This window comes from Bos taurus, chromosome 29 (genome assembly GCF_002263795.3).
Source record: "Bos taurus isolate L1 Dominette 01449 registration number 42190680 breed Hereford chromosome 29, ARS-UCD2.0, whole genome shotgun sequence".
Classification (NCBI taxonomy): domain Eukaryota; kingdom Metazoa; phylum Chordata; class Mammalia; order Artiodactyla; family Bovidae; genus Bos; species Bos taurus.
In genome coordinates, this window is record NC_037356.1 from 27,321,118 (window position 1) to 27,339,078 (window position 17,961).

The following is a 17,961-nucleotide window of genomic DNA, read 5'->3' on the forward strand; positions in this document are numbered from 1 at the left end:
CACAGTGACCTCAACCCATGTCTGTCAACCACCACACAACTTATGGCTTTTGATGTTTAAGCTGAACTACTGTAATATTGAACTTTTAGCAGCTTCTAAAGATTATTTTAGCATTTCCCAACATACTCACTCTTATTTAGCCATAAACATTGTTAAACTCACTCTTATTTAGCAATAGACACTGAAATATGGTCATTGCTCTATCCCACCCTAGTTCAAGTACTTCAGTGTGTCTCCATTACTCATTTGAAAATTCAAGCAATATAATAAAAATATGCTTCTCAAAATTATGTCTTGCTTAAAACTAAATAATAAATTGAGTCAGAGTTATCTTTGATGAGAAACCATGAAAGGACCAGTTTGATTTATGAAGCATTTTGTGCAGATTAACTATTGTACAAACTTTTAACCTTCTCAAAAACCTAAAAAAGAAAATTGGAGAATGTTTACTTTTCTGGGAGAATGAAATTGCCTTGGAAAGTTCAACTTATTTTAGAAATATATATGTGTTTGTAGATGAAAAATAAACATATATAAGTATATTTATACACATATTGCTTATATTTAGTGGAATGAGGGGAAGATTATCACTTTGCAATGTAAGAGGCTTCTATGATTAGTAGAAAAGCATCAAGCTGTCAAAAACAGTTTTTAATGTGCTAAAAAAAATAGTTTTCCACACACAAAATGGTAACTTGTGCTACCAAAGTTAGGTGATTTATTTATTTTTTACATAACAACTCCTAAGAAAGAGAGATGGAAAAGACCAACAGGCCCTGAATTTCTAATGAATCAAAATTAAATTTATGCCATTTTAAATTATTGTTTTTTTTCTTTCTTTTGTTTTTTTGTTTTTTAATATATTTAGAAGATGGTAATGATTATTGGGGTTTTTGAAACTTTTTCATAGTTCCCTATCTCTTGCTTAGAATCATTCTAATATACTGCATAATATTTAAATCTACTAGTCTAACTAAAATAGATAAAAGAAGGTATGATACAGCATTTTGGAAAATAATTCAGTGTAAAGAAAAATTAATAATTCTATGAACAAAGGTTAAAAATACCCCAGGAAATTTCATAAATGCTTATGATATTGATATTAAATATGAGACACTAGGCTCTCTTCTCGCAGAAGGCAATGGCAACACACTCCAGTACTCTTGCCTGGAAAATCCCATGGACGGAGGAGCCTGGTAGGCTACAGTCCATGGGGTTGCTAAGAGTTGGACACGACTGAGCGACTTCACTTTCACTTTTCACTTTCATGCATTGGAGAAGGAAATGGCAACCCACTCCAGTGTTCTTGCCTGGAGAATCCCAGGGATGGGGGAGCCTGGTGGGCTGCCGTCTATGGGGTCGCACAGAGTCGGACACGACTGAAGAGACTTAGCAGCAGCAGCAGCAGGCTCTCTTTTGGGAAATCCTTGAATCAGTCCTGGCTCTCGATCTCAAGTAAGTCTGATTATACACAATAAAGATTCAAGTGGAAGTTATGATGTATTAAAAGTGACTAAGCTGACTGCGTTTCTGAGACCCTTCAGTTCATTTCAGATGTTCAGACGTGTCCAACTCTTTGTGACCACATGGACTGCAGCACACCAGGCTTCCCTGTCTGTCACCAACTCCTGGAGTTTGCTCAAACTCATGTCCATTGAGTCAGGGATGCCATCCAATCATCTCATCTTCTGCTGTCCCCTTCTCCTTCTGCCTTCAATCTTTCCCAGCATCAGGGTCTTTTCCAATGAGTCACTTCTTCACATCAGGTGGCCAAAGTATTGGAATTTCAGCCGCAGCATCAGTCCTTCAGTGAATATTCAGGACTGCTTTCTTTTAGAATTAAATGGTTCGATCTCCTTTCAGTCCAAGGGACTCTCAAGAGTCTTCTCCAACACCACAGTTCAAAAGCATCAATTCTTCAGCGCTTCACTTTCTTTATAGTCCAACTCTCATATCCATACATGACTACTGGAAAAACCATAGATTTGACTAGACAGACATTTGTTGGCAAAGTAATGTCTCTGCTTTTCAATATGCTATCTAGGTTAGTCATAGCTTTTCTTCCAAGGAGCAAGTGTCTTTTAATTTCATGTCTGCAGTCACTATCTGCAGTGATTTTGGAGCCCAAGAAAATAAAGTCTCACACTGTTTCCATTGTTTCCCCATCTATTTGCCATGAAGTGATGGGACCGGATGCCATGATCTTAGTTTGTTGAATGTTGAGTTTTAAGACAACTTTTTCACTCTCCTCTTTCACTTTCATCCAGAGGTTCTTTAGTTCTTCTTCTCTTTCTGCCATTAGGGTGGTGTCATCTGTATATCTGAGGTTATTGATATTTTTCCTGACAATCTTGATTCCAGCTTGTGTTTCATCCAGCCTGGCATTTTGCATGATGTACTCTGCATATAAGTTAAATTGGCAGGGTGACAATATAGAGTTTTGATGTACCCTTTTTCATATTTGGAACCAGTCTGTTGTTCCATGTCCAGTTCTAACTGTTGCTTCCTGACCTGCATACACGTTTCTCAAGAGGCAGGTCTGATACTTCCATCTCTTTCAGAATTTTCCACAGTTTGTTTTGATCCATACAGTCAAAGGCTTTGGCATTGTCAATAAAGCAGAAGCAGATGTTTTTCTGGAACTCTCTTGCTTTTTCAATGATCGAATGGATGTCAGCAATTTGATCTCTGGTTCCTCTGCCTTTTCTAAATCCAGATAAACATCTGGAAGTTCACAGTTCATGTACTGTTGAAGCCTGGCTTGGAGAACTTTGAGAATTACTTTGCTAGTGTGTGAAATGAGTGCAATTGTGCAGTAGTTTGAACATTCTTTGGCATTGCCTTTCTTTGGGATTGTAATGAAACCTGACCTTTTCCAGCCCTGTGGCCACTGACGAGTTTTCCAAATTTGCTGGCATATTGAGTGCAGCTCTTTCACAGCATCATCTTTTAGGATTTGAAATAGCTCAACTGGAATTCCATCACCTCCACTAACTTTGTTGATAGTTATTCTTCCTAAGACCTAATTAAAGATAATGAAAAGTAAAGTCCCTAAGTAAAGACAATGAAGCAGAAAGAGGAGCTGCCAATCCATGATTCATGTGATCAGTACTCAGTTTTCATGTCCTCTTCAGAATCAAGTGGCCATATTTGAGTGTGCTTTCATTTCCTCAAAAACTTCCTTAACCAGAAATTTCATAAAAATGAAAGAATGAAAAGTAGGATGCAGAAATGTGTCTTAACAAATCCCACAGTGTAACATTTCATGCGTTATTTGAAGAGATGTGCAGTAATCTGTGGTTTACTCTATTTATGGTACCAGCTATCCTATCAATGAACTACTTATAGGAAAAAATTCTTGCCTCTGAGATTTATTAGTTCATAAATTTTCCATACAGTCTACAACATAATAGATGATAGATGAGAAAAAAGAACATTGGGTCTAAAGGTCTTTTTCCTAAAGGGGAAAAGAAAGCCTTCTTATAAATTCCATCTGAAATTTCATCCTGAAAGTAATAATATTCTTCTGAATCAAAACTACCACAGTGTGAAAAATCAATCTCTGATAACTCTCCCTGTTATTAAGGAAGAATGCTATTTGTCTCTGAGTAGGTCTTTGTCAGATAATGTGGATTTTATCATTTGGTAATGTTTAGGAAACACTTTAAAATGTTTTCAAGATAATCTGAGTAATCAGCTCCCATTGGTGGGAATTTTAAGTCTTGGGTAAGATTTGAAATAATTAAAAGCAAAAAGATGCTTTAGGGAATTTCCCAAATTATGGCTATTATGAAAAACTTTAAAAATCAGATTAAGATCCTTGAAATATATGTCTAATATTTTTAATTGCAGAAAACTTTATAATCCTATGGGAGAACAAATTGGTAATTATTTTGCAATATACTTTTACCTCCTCTTTTCTTGCTCTGAGACTTTGAGTCCTTTGGAGGAATTTTAATAGGTAAGGAAAGCAGTTCTTTTTTAAATTTTAAACTTTTTATTTTCTATGGGGGTATAGCTCATTAACAATAGTGTGATAGTTTCAGTTGACACGGCCACATACATATGAAATGTGAAATGACTCGGCCACATACATACACATATCCATCCCCAAACTCCTCACCCATCCAAGCTGTCACATAACATTAAGTAGAGTTCCCTGTGGTATACCATACAACCTTGTTGGTTATCCATTTTTAACCGTATATATGAGACAGCAAAAGAGACACAGAAATAAAGATCAGATTTTGGACTCTGTGGGAGAAGGCGAGGGTGGGATGATTTGAGAGAATAGCGTTGAAACATGTATATTACCATATGTGAAATAGATTGTCAATCCAGGTTTGATGCATGAGACAGGGTGCTCAGGGCTGGTGCACTGGGATGACCCTGAGGGATGGAGTGGGGAGGGAGGTGGGAGGGGGGTTCAGGATGGGGAATGCATGTGCACCCATGGGTGATTCATCTCCATGTATGGCAAAAGCCACTACAATATTGTAAAGTAATTAGCCTCCAACTAAAATAAATAAATAAATAGAAAAATAAATATAGCAGTGTGTTTATGTCCATTCCCAAACTCCCTAATAATTTCTTCTTCCCATCCTTCCCCCTGGCAACCATAAGTTCATTCTCTAACTCTGTGAGTCTCTTTATATTTTGTAAGTAAGTTCATTTGTATTATTACCTTTTAGAATCCAAATATAAGGGATGTCAAAAGATATCTTCCCTTCTCTGTCTGACATATTTCACTCAGTATGACAATCTCTAGGTCCATCTGTATTGCTGTAAATCATATTATTTCATTCTTTTTAGTGGCTGAGTAATATTCCACTGTACATAGGCACCACAACTTCTTCATCCATTCCTCTGTCAATGGACATTTAGATTGCTTCCATGTCTTGGCTACTATGCTGGCTACAGTTCTGCAATGAACATTGGGATGCTTGTTTATCCTTTTGAATCATGTTTTTCTCCAGATATATGCTCTGGGGTGGGATTGCAGGGTCATAAGGTACTTCTATTTTTAGTCTTTTAAAGAACCACCATACTGTTCTCCATAGTAGATTTATAAATTTACATTCCCACCAGCAGTGTAGGAGGTTTCCCTTCTCTCAACACCCTCTCCAGAATTTATTCTTAGTGGAATTTTTGATGATAGCCATTCTGGCAGGTGTGAAGTAATACTCAACCTAAAGTGAGTAGAAGTAAAGAAATCATAAAGATCAGAGCAAAAATAAATGCAGTAGACAAATAAAACAATTGCAAAATCAATGAAAGAAAAAGATTGTTCTTTGAAAAGGTAAACAAAATTGATAAACCTTTAGCCAAACTTATCTAGAAAAAAGGGAGGGGACTCAAATTAAAAATTAAAAACAAAAAATAAAAAGTTACAAAAGACTCCACAGAAATACAAAGGATCAAAAGAGACTACTATGAGCAACTGTATGCCAACAGAATGGACAACCTGAAGAAGTGGATAAATTCTTAGAAAGGCACAGTCTTCCAATACTGAGCCAGGAAAAAATATAAGTATGATCAGACAAATCACAAGCACTGAAATTGAAGTTGTGATTTTAAAACTCCCAATAAACAAAAGCCCAGGACCTGATGACTTCACAGGCAAATTCTATCAAACATTTAGAGAAGAGTTAATACATGTCCTCCTGAGACTGTTCCAAAAATTGCAGAGGAAGGAAAACGTTCAAACTTATTCTATGAGGCCACCAGGACCTGATACCAAAGCCAGACAAAGATAGCACAAAAAAGAAAATTATAGACCAATAGCATTGATGAAAAACTGATGCAAAAATCCTCAACAAAATCCTAGCAATCTGAATCCAACAATACTTTAAGAAGATCATACACCATGATCAAGTGGGATTAACCCCAGAAATGCAAGGATTTTTCAATAGTTGCAAATCAGTAAATATGATACACCACATAAAACTGAAGACTAAAAACAATATGATCATCTAAATAGATGTACAATAAACTTTTGACAAAATTCAGCACCAATTTATGATAATAACTCTCTAGAAAGTGAGCATAGAGGGTGTATGTGCATGTGTGCTAAGTCTCCAGGCACGTCCAACTCTTTGTGACACTATGAACTGTAGCCCACCGGGCTTCTTGGTCCAGGTGATTCTCCAGGCAAGAATCCTGGAGTGGGCTGCCATTTCCTTCCCCAGGGGATATTCCCAACCCAAGGGTCAAAATTGGGTTTCCTGCATTGCAGACAGATTCTTTACCACTGTGCCACCAGGGAAGCACATAGTAATTAGCGACTAACAGAGACCCTTAGGCTTCTGAAAGTCTGTTTATGCCTGGTTTTGAACCAGGGACCTTTGGCATGTGAGGCGAAAGTGATAACTACTACACTATAGAAACAAGGGCTAGAGAGTATATCTCAATATAATAAAGGGCATGTTCAAGCTGGTTTTAGAAAAGGCAGAGGAACCAGAGATCAAATTGCCAACATCCGCTGGATCACGGAAAAAGCAAGAGAATTCCAGAAAAACATCTATTTCTGCTTTATTGACTATGCCAAAGCCTTTGACTGTATGGATCACAAGAAACTGTGGAAAATTCTGAAAGAGATGGGAATACCAGACCACCTGACCTGCCTCTTGAGAAATCTGTATGCAGGTCAGGAAGCAACAGTTAGAACTGGACATGGAAAAACAGACTGGATCCATATAGGAAAAGGAGTATATCAAGGCTGTATGTTGTCACCCTGCTTATTTAACTTATATGCAGAGTACATCATGAGAAATGCTGGACTGGAAGAAACACAAGCTGGAATCAAGATTGCTGGGAAAAATATCAATCACCTCAGATATGCAGATGACACCGCCCTTATGGCAGAAAGTGAAGAGGAACTAAAAAGCCTCTTCATGAAAGTGAAAGTGGAGAGTGAAAAAGTTGGCTTAAAGCTCAACACTCAGAAAACGAAGATAATGGCATCTGGTCTCATCAGTTCATGGGAAATAGATGGGGAAACAGTGGAAACAGTGTCAGACTTTATTTTTTGGGGCTCCAAAATCACTGCAGATGGTGACTTCAGCCATGAAATTAAAAGACGTTCACTCCTTGGAAGGAAAGTTATGACCAACCTAGATAGCATATTCAAAAGCAGAGACATTACTTTGCCAACAAAGGTTCTTCTAGTCAAGGCTATGGTTTTTCCTGTGGTCATGCATGGATGTGAGAGTTGGACTGTGAAGAAGGCTGAGCACCGAAGAATTGATGCTTTTGAACTGTGGTGTTGGAGAAGACTCTTGAGAGTCCCTTGGACTGCAAGGAGATCCAGCCAGTCCATTCTGAAGGAGATCAGCCCTGGGATATCTTTGGAAGGAATGATGCTAAAGCTGAAACTCCAGTACTTTGGCCACCTCATGCGAAGAGTTGACTCATTGGAAAAGACCCTGATGCTGGGAGGGATTGGGGGCAGGAGGAGAAGGGGACGACAGAGGATGAGATGGCTGGATGGCATCACTGACTCGATGGATGTGAGTCTGGGTGAACTCCGGGAGTTGGTGATGGACAGGGAGCCTGGCGTGCTGGGATTCATGGGGTCTCAAAGAGTAGGACATGACTGAGTGACTGAACTGAACTGACAACAAACCTATGGCAACCCACTCCAGTATCCTTGCCTGGAAAATTCCATGGGCAAAGGAGTCTAGTTGGCTACAGTCCATGGGGTCACAAAGAGTAGGACACAACTGAGTGACTGTGTACAAGGAGTCATTTAAGCATTTTAGAGTATCCGTTTCCCCATATTTTGTCAAAAAGAAAGTAATCCAATGTCCTGTTTGAGAAAAGTCATAACTTGAGTTAGTCACCAAATATATTTTTCAAACTATCGTTCTCTAACAGCAATTTGAAGATTTTATACCTTAAAATCCAAGAGGAAGTAGCCAACAAAAGGAGAAGTGATTTAGTCTTGTCCAGGTTAAACACAGTGTTGGAGGTTGGTTCATTTTTTTTTTAATTATCAAATAAGTTTTCATCCTACCCATAGAAATCTTGTGATCTTCATAGTTCTAGGTCTTCCAGAAAAAAGAGGAGAATCATAAAAAAAAAGAGGCTTTTATTTTTAAAAAATTTATTTCCTAGATTCTTTATCCCTATTTGTTTTAATCACTAACAGTTATTTTATCTTCAGAAAAAAAAAAAAAGAGTTCTCTAATTTTCTCCTCACATGTAGCCACTTCTCTACCTTCATTTCAAACAACAGTACTATTGTATAGTCACTTTGTATCATAAGTTTATGAAAACTTTATGGACTAAATATTTAATGTTCTAGATGGAATAGGTTAAAATAAAATATATTTAAAGGCAGTTCCTAAGCCTCATGAGAAATCACCACAAAAACCTCTTATTTATTGACAATGTGGCTTGTTGAACTTTGGCCTCATGCCAGGATTCTGGACTCTAATCTGACAAGCTCTTTTCCTTGAAGTGAAAATACCTGCAAATGTTCAATTTTTTTTCTTAATTTTTTGGAAGAAATAATATCCTTACTTAAGCCAGTCATCTCCCTAGCATCCAGGTCCATAAGGCCTCTGATTTCCCAACAATGACAAGAACAAAATAATTATTTTCATAAACTAAAAACAACACTAAAAATAAATACCCACTCTGAGAAAAATTCATGTACCACCCAGGTACAAAGCACAGTCAAATTTTATATTAGAATATTTTCTTCTTTTCCATGTTTACTGAAACAAAAATAATGAGATAAAGTAGAAGCAAGTATACCGAGAATAGCAGACTTTAAATCATAATACTGAATTTAGTCTAGAAGTTTTCATTAAAAGATATGCAACTGTAAATAAAGCAACAACTACTCTGAGTTATACTTTCCCATCCAGGCAGTGTATGTTTATAATCTGTTATGTGCAGGACTAGCTGTGAAAAAGTAAGAAAAATCTTTGTCAAGAAAGCAAAATGTGCGTTACTAACAAAAGCAAAATTGTTTATATTGAACAATCATTATGTAACCTTATATGTCAGGGATTAAATGAAATATATTCTTGCCCAAGGAAGACTGGAAGGAAGAGAAGAGAAAACATTGTCTGATTCCTGCTTCCAATGGCAGATGTCAGATAAGACAACCGTAAAGACACCACATCAACCTATTGTTCCCCAATTTGATCATCAGTAGACCAGTCTTCTATTTCAACAGGGAAAAAAGTTCAAGATGATAAAAAAAAAACAGATTTAATACATTTTTCTGAAGAGTATTAATAAATGGGAGAAAGTGAGGAAAGGAAATTGTGCTAGTGGTAAGAAAAGAGAGACGGGTTCTTTTTTTTTTTTTTCCAGTCCAGGTTCGATGCACGATACTGGATGCTTGGGGCTGGTGCACTGAGAGACCGATTCTTAAAAAGTGGAAATAAATTGTGAGATGATTCAGATACCCTTCCACATGGTGAAAAAGAAATAAGAAGATTGTCAATAAAGTTACTATGATTAAACACAGAAACTTTCCTGTGCCCAACTGCACGGGCAGATACTCTATCTATTCAAAATTATCTCCTACTCAGGGTTTTTCTCAGAGCAGTTTTCACATCTTTGTTTCTTAAACTATAGATTAAAGGGTTCATCACAGAAACCACATTGGTGTAAAAGACAGAAGAGATTTTTTCCTCATCCATAGACCCAGCAGCAGATGGTTTGAGATACATAAATGCACTTGATCCAAAGAACAGAGAAATAGCAATGATGTGGGAACTGCAGGTGCTGAGGGCTTTGGACCTGCCTTCTGTGGACTTGATGTGGAGGATGTTGGTAAGGATGAGACAATAAGAGACAAAGATTGTGAAACTGGGCACAATGATGTTGATGCCCACCACAATGAAAACTACAAGCTCATTGACATAGGTACTTGTGCAGGAGAGCTGGAGCAAAGGGTGGACATCACAGAAATAATGGTTGATGGTGTTTGCATCACAGAAGGTCAGTCTCAGCATGCATCCAGTGTGAGCCATGGCACCAGAAAATGCCATCAAGTAGGAACCAAGCATAAGGCTGGAACACACTTTAGGGGACATGGTAGCATTATATAAGAGTGGCTTACAGATGGCCACATAGCGGTCATAGGCCATTGATGTCAGCACATAGATTTCAGAAATGACAAAGAAACAGAAGAAGTAGAGCTGAGCCATGCACCCCATGTAAGAAATAATATTCTTCTTTGATGTGAAGTTAATCAGCATTTTGGGTGTAAACACAGAAGAATAACATAGATCTATGAAGGACAAGTTAAACAGGAAAAAGTACATGGGAGTATGCAGATGTGAATTCAGTGCAATTAGGATTATCAATCCCAAATTTCCTAGCACAGTGACCATATATATTCCTAGAAACAGGAAGAACAGAGGGAGTTGGAGATCAGGTCGGTCTGTTAATCCCAACAGAATGAATTCAGTCACAAAAGAGTTATTTCCAGGAGCCATTCTTCTCTAAGGGAATCTATGGATAGAAGAGAAAAGGGTTCCATTAGAGAACAACCCAGCCCTTCCACAGTGTCTCACCTATAAAAGAGCTCAGTTGTTTTTCTTGTTTAGTCACTAAGTTGTGTCCAGCTCTTTTGGGACCCATGGACTGTAGCCCACAAGTTTCCTCTGTCCATGGAATTTCCCAGGCAAGAATACTGGAGTGGATTGCCATTTCATTTACCAGATGTTCTTCCCAACCCAGGGATAGAACCACATCTGCATTAGCAGGAGTGTTCTTTACCACTGAGCCCCAGGGAAGCCCAGCACAAGAATATACACACTGGGAATGTCTGAGACTGTACCAGCCTTGTCACATAGAATCTGACTTTACCATTATCACGATACAGAGTGATGTGAGCGTGCCCTTTCTTAGAGCTGTTATAAGCTAAATATAGAAAAGTACATCACAAACAGTCTACAGAGGGAAAGCCAGTCCTGTCATATGCAAGCATTCCTGCTGGAAAATCCAAGGGGAAGAGAGATGGAGTAGGATACAATTGTCCTATTGTCATCTCTACATTTCCTCATTTGAACTCTTCCCTCAGCACTATAACTGGAGGCAGTGATCCTAGCAACCTGGCACTGGCTTCTAATGCAAGTTAGCTGTGATGTGATCCCAATCAAAAACATGCTTTCTAATCCAAAATGAAGGGCCCAGAATCTATGAGTTAAGTTACTCCACTTGTCACAGAGTAAAAAGCCATAAAGGTAGAAGAGTGAGAGTTGCACCTATTTAAAAGAAACTTCCTGACTGATATGTCCTTTGAGCCCCCTCGTGTCTCTGAACAGTCTCTGACCCCTCTCCAATAGACTCATTCACTAGTTTCACTTGGCTCCCAGAACTACACAGAAGGAGAAAGAATGGACCCTGGATTTTCATCTCAGAACAAGCAATAAGTATTGTAAATGGAATTCGGCATGGAAGATGAATTCAGAAACCCAGCCTCCTTAGGGCAGAAAACCTCGGGGCTGGCTCCCTTGTCATTAGTCCTCACCTTGTTGGTCCTGGAAATGTAATGTCAGGTTCTTGAGGCTTGATTCCTTTGACTCTAAAATGAGACAGCATTGACGTATACCCTCAAAAACTTTATGAACTACCATAATTTCTGTTTATTTTCAGTCCCCTCAACAAGTAGAGGAAAATAAAGCATTTTGTTATCACACTCACAACTTGATTAAACACAGAAGATTTAATATGAGTGTGGTGATGTAATGCACATGGTTTAAAACAGACTAGAGGTTTGCTCCAACAATTCCCCAGGGAGCAGATCGTATGAAAAAAAAAAAAGAAGGAATGTATATACATGGTTCATTATCTGCCTTTAGCTCCTTAGGGACTCATTCTTCTAACCATTTTCACTTTACTCTAGGGACTGAACATCCCTCAGGTGGATCAAAGTAAAACCCCATCTCCCTCATTATCTTCACATCCGAAGGGAAAGCTACTACATTTCCTCATTCCCTGTTTTGTCCATTTCTTAAGTGAATGTGTTTTCTCCAAGGTCCTGCTTTCAAGTTTCCTTATTTCTTTATCTAATTTTTTTTCAAATGTTGAAATAACTCATTTCAGTTCTCTCTGTAGGGTATCTCTGAAATAATTTCCAATACTCTATGTCCCTTCTATGGGGACTTCCCTCATAGCTCAGTCGGTAAAGAGTCTGCCTGCAATGCAGAAGACTCTGGAGAAGGGAATGGCAACTCACTTCCGTATTCTTGCCTGGAGAATGCCATGGGCTACAGTCTATAACGTTGCAAGAGTCGGACACGACTAAGCCTACAGCACAGATGTCCCTTCTATATTTTATATCTTTAATAAACACCTGAAATTTCTGTGTCTCCTGTTGGGTCAATTTCTGGAAAATTTCAGTAACTGAAGTTTTCTTATCATAGAAAATAGTAGGAGCTATTGAGCAAGACTGTTGTGAATCTTGCTTTCCTTATTCCACCATTACAAACTATAACACTAGTGTTATTTAGTTGCTCAGTCATTTTTTCTGCAATATTCTGACAGAATGACATCTAATATGAAAGAGCATTTACTTTTTCTAAAAACTGAAATAAATTTAACTTCTATTTTGAGGTTTCTCAAATGGAAGACTTGTGAGCAGCTGTAACACAATTTTGGCACCTCAAATAGTGGTAAAATGCAGAACAGATTGCATGCACTTCTGCAGTGCGTGTAACAGTTCCCAAATAGTGTAATTATTATTTACTTCTTTAGATACACTTCTTTATCGATAAGGAAGACAAGCTTATAAAAAGGGATAATATGTAAAAGAGAAAAATATCTAACTAGGCCAACTATTTTGCATACCTATAGACCTTGGCATGTGAAAATTATATATGTTTGTATTGAGATCAGGGGCTGTGGTATGAGTGGTCATTTAAAACCATAAATCAAGAATATAGCAAGGAGGGAAAAAAATGTAAGTCAATGCTGAACATCTAAAAATGCAAACAAGCAAACATACCAGTGTTGTTAAATTCACAATATCTAACTCTTGAAATAAGATTAGAAAGCGTGTAAAATCAAAAAGATTATTAAAATTACCTTTAAAAGTGTTGAAATTGTCACAATTAAGGTTTATGAATTTTATACTATTTTCCATATTTCCTCAAAAAAAAAAAAAAGAAATACAATAACCTATTCTAGAAAACACATTATTACAACTTGAGTTATCCACCAAATATTTCTTTCAAATTATCATAGTTCTAACTGCAAATTGATTTATGGTTTTATACCTTAAAATTCATAAGGAAGTAGCATATAGAAGCCAACAAAAGCAGGAGTGATTTTATTGTGCCAAGTTTACACCAAAGGAATGGAGATTTGTGAGTTTAGCTTTTTTTAATATCAAAAGTTTCTGTTTTTATCCTATCCAGATAAATCCCATGATCTCTATAATATTTCTAGGGCTGTCCAGAAAAAGGAGACTAATTTTTATTAGTCTATATACTATATACTAAATAATACTAATTGTTAGGAGACTAATAAATATAGATTTAGTTTTCTATCATATTTTCTAGATTCCTTCTAATTTGAGCTTTAATTACTACTCACCATTTTATGTCATGAAAAATAGTCTTACTTGTACCTGTTTTTCCCCAGTTCTGATCATAGCTTATTCAACTTTGTTCACCTAATTCTACTACTGTATGGCCACTGTGTACTATAAGTTTAGAAAAAACTTTATGGACTGGATATATTTATTTCACCAAATGGAAGAGAATAAACTTCCAAACTAAAATGCAGGACCCAAGCCCCACAACCACGCTCCACAGGGAACGTCTTATTTATTGTGTTTGTTGATGCCCAGCCTCAGGAGAGGCTTCTGGGCTCCTTTCTCTCTCATGCCCTGTTCTCTGAATTGCAAACACTTGCAAGCATTCCAAATCTATTTTGTTTTTTTTAAATTTTGTAAAAGAAAGAACGTTCTTACTTGACCAATCATCTCCCCAGTATACTGGCCCAAGAGGTATTATCTTTCAATAAATAACTACAAGAAAAAACCCTGACAAACTCTTCTTAAAAAAAATAAAATAAAAGAGCAATACTCACCCTGAGAGAAATTCATGTACCACTGTGAAACAAAGCACAGTCAGCTTACAAGCTAGATAGTTTTTTCTGTGCCATGTTTATTTAAACAAAATTAATGAAATAAAATAGAAGCAAAGGATACTAAGGAGATTAGAAACTTGAAATCTGAACCCTAAATTTATTCTAGACTTTTTCATTAAAAACATATATGAATGTAAATAAATCATTGACTACTCTGAGCTTTATTGCACTGTCCATATAATAAATATATTTTGACAAACTGTTGTGTGCAGGTAAAAAAAATACTTTGTCAAAGGAAGTATAATGCAGTGTTTAAAGATGCAAAGTGTGTTATACTTAACAGTCTCCTGAGATCTTCTACTTCAGGAATTAAAGGTGTTATAATCTGGGGTCCCAAAGCAACAGACAAGACTGAGTGACTGACCCGAACTGAACTGAGTCTTGCTAAATGAAGCCTGGAAAGATGGAAAGAGGAGAAATTCTGAGATTTATGCTTCCAATGGCAATTGGCAGATAAGACATCCCCAGTGACATTACATCACATTAATGTTCCCTGATTTGATCATTTGATGGCCAGTCTTATATTTTCAGAGGGAAAGGGAAGTTCAAACTAATGGAGAAGAATGTTTTCTAGAAAACAATATAATAAACAAATAAAATGTATTATAACAAATAGTAACATGTGCAAGCTCATTCACTAAGTCATATGTGTTTGTGACCTCATAGACAGTAGCCCTCCAAGGTCCTTTGTCCATGGGATGTCCCAAGCAGGAATGCAGGAGTGGGTTGCTGTTTCCTCCTCCAGAGGATCTTCCTGACCCAGGGATTGAAAATGCATCTCCTGCAATCTCAGGCATATTCTTTACCAATGAGCCAACTGGGAAGCCCATAAATAGTAAGTTCAGTTCAGTTTAGTTACTCAGTCATGTCGGACTCTTTGCGACCCCAGGGACTGCAGCATACCAGGCTTCCTTGTCCATCACCAAGTCCTGGAGTTTACTCAAACTCATGTCCATTAAGTCGGTGATGCCACCCAACCATCTCATCCTCTGTCGTCCCCGTCTTCTCCCGCTTTCAATCTTTCCCAACATCAGGGTCTTTTTGAATGAGTCAGCTCTTTGCATCAGGTGGCCAAAGTATTGGAGTTTCAGCTTCAACATTAGTCCTTCCAATGAAAACTCAGGACTGATCTCCTTTAGGATGGACTGGTTGGATCTCCTTGCCAGTCCAAGGGACTCTCAAGAGTCTTCTCCAATACCACAGTTATAAATAGCAAATAAGATAGTAAATTTCTTTATAATAGTACTAATAAATCAAAATGTGTGAGAAAAGGAAATTATGCAAATGATGAATAAGGAGAGAAGTGCTCCTGTATGATAAGTATAAATAAGTTAAGTCTCAAATTTCTTCAATATGATAAAAATGAAATAGCATAAAGATGCTAATAAAATGATTATAATTGAAAAGAGAATCTTCCTATACATTGAATATCTGCACAAAAAGACACTGTTTCTAATCAAAACTGAATTCCACTTACAGTTTTTCTCAGAGCTGTTTTCACATCTTTATTTCTAAAGCTGTAGATTAAGGGGTTCATCATAGCAACCACATTGGTGTAAAATACAGAAGAGATTCTTCTATCATCCACAGACCCAGCAGAAGATGGTTTGAGAGACATAAATGACATTGACCCAAAGAACAGAGAAACAGCAATTATGTGAGAACTGCAGGTGCTTAGGGCTTTGGACCTGCCTTCCGTGGAGCTGATATGAAAGATGTTGGAGAAAATGAGACCATAAGAGACAAAGATGGCAATACTGGGCACAATTATATTGATGCCTGCCATGAAGAAAACTACAAGCTCATTGATGAAGGTACTTGTGCAGGAGAGCTGGAGCAGAGGGAGGATGTCACAGAAATAATGGTTGATGGTGTTTGCATCACAGAAGGTCAGTCTCAGCATGATCCAGTGTGAGCCATGGCACCAGCCATGGCATCAAGTAGGAACCAAGCATAAGGCTGGAACAAACTTTAGGGGACATGACAACATTATACAAGAGTGGGCTACAGATGGCCACATAGTGGTCATAGGCCATTGATGTCAGCACATAGATTTCAGAAATGACAAAAAAACAGAAAAAGTACAGCTGAGCCATGCACCCCATGTAAGAAATAATATTCTTATTTGATAAGAAGTTAATCAGCATTTTGGGTGTAAACACAGAAGAATAATAGAGGTCTATGAAGGACAAGTTAAACAGGAAAAAGTACATGGGGGTGTATAGATGTGAATTTAGCAAAATTAAGATTATCAAACCCAAATTCCCCATCACAGTGACTGTATACATTCCTAGGAACAGGAAGAACAAGGGGAGCTGGAGACCTGGTTGGTCTGTTAATCCCATCAAAATGAATTGAGTCACAAAAGACCCATTTCCAGGAGCCATTCTTCTCTAAAGGAATCTGTGGATAGAAGAAAGGGTCCATTAGAGAACAACTCAGTCCATTCAGCGTCCCATTCTACAAAACAGAATACACACTGTGAACGCCTGACACTATCCTGACCTGGTCCCATACAATCTGCCTTTTCCATAATCAAGATATAGAGTGATGTGGACTCCTAATTAGAGTTTTTATAAACAAAGGATAAATATAGCAAAGGATACCCCAATCATACTAGAGAGGGAAGGCAAGAGCTGCCATATGCAAATATACCTTCTGGAAAAACCCAGGGAAAAGAAGGATGGACAAGGATGCAACCCTTCTACTCTCTTCTCAACATTCCCTCATTCCTGTGAACTCTTCTCTCACCAGTACAACTGGAGGCAGTGACCCTAGCAACCTAGCACTGGCTTATAATGCAGATAGACCTTATGTGGCAGGAACCAAGAACACTGTTTCTAAACCAAGATGAGGGGACCCAAGTCTAGGAGAATTGTTACCAACCTTGTCACAGAGTAAAAATCATAAAGGAAGAAGATTGAGAGATCTACCTATTTAGAGAGGAAACTTCCTGACTGATATGTCTCTGAGCCCCTCTAATATTCTCTGATCCCTCTCCAATAGATGCTTCCAATAGTTTTACTTGAGTCTCAGCTGCACAAAATGAGAAAGAATGGACATATAATATAGGTCCCTGGACTTTGATCACAAAACAAGGAATAAGTATTGTAAATTAAATTCAGAAACTCACCCAACCTTATCTTAAAACTGCAGGACTGTCTCCCTTACCCTATGTCTTTACCTTGTTGATTCTGAAAATGTTATTTCACATTCTCCAGGCTCGATCCCATTGATTTCAGGGGAGAGGGGCTAGACATTAATTCACCTATGCCCTGGAAGCATTCTGAGCTTCTATAATTTCTGATATTTTCAGTGTTCTCATGTGACAGAAGAAAGATAATCCTTTTATTATCATCCCTGCTACTTGATTAGACACAGATTTAATGTGAGTGTAATGATGTAATGCACTTGGTGAAAAACAGGTTAGAAGCTTGCTTGGTCTTCTCCCCAGGGTGTAGATTATATGTACAATATGAAATAAGGAAATTATGAAAATATGAAATTATGGATCCTGGTTCTTGATCTGTCTTTAGCTCCTTAAGCACTCATTCTTAGTCATTTTTGCTTTACTCTGGGGACTGTACATCCCTCAGGTAGATCAAAGTGAATTCCCATCTCCTCATTATCTACACCTCTGAGGGGAAAGCTACTACATTGTCAAATTCCCTCTTTATTCACATTTACTAAATGGACATATTTCCAGAAAAGACCTACTTTCAGGTTTATTTCTTTATTTGAATACATCAAATGTTGCAGCAACTCATTACAGTTGTTCTCTTTCTGAGATGTCTGTGAAAAAATATGCAATATAGTATATCTCTTCTATAGTTTATACTT

At 37.6% G+C, this 17,961-nt stretch overlaps 1 protein-coding gene and 1 pseudogene across 2 annotated transcripts; both read right to left on the reverse strand.

Annotated features, from left to right (window-relative positions):
• Nucleotides 1–9,533: 9,533 nt before the first annotated feature.
• OR8B1R (olfactory receptor family 8 subfamily B member 1R) lies at nucleotides 9,534–11,487 on the reverse strand. 2 transcript variants are annotated; one of them, XM_002699139.2, is made up of 2 exons: nucleotides 11,477–11,487; nucleotides 9,534–10,464 (listed from the first exon to the last, which is right to left on the reverse strand). In XM_002699139.2, the coding sequence occupies exons 1-2, from the start codon at nucleotides 11,485–11,487 to the stop codon at nucleotides 9,534–9,536; spliced, it is 942 nt and encodes a 313-aa protein (XP_002699185.2). The 2 variants fall into 2 exon arrangements, with proteins under 2 accessions (XP_002699185.2, NP_001376921.1); NM_001389992.1 differs by lacking the exon at nucleotides 11,477–11,487 and having other exon boundaries at nucleotides 9,534–10,460.
• OR8B1VP (olfactory receptor family 8 subfamily B member 1V, pseudogene) lies at nucleotides 15,578–16,508 on the reverse strand (annotated as a pseudogene).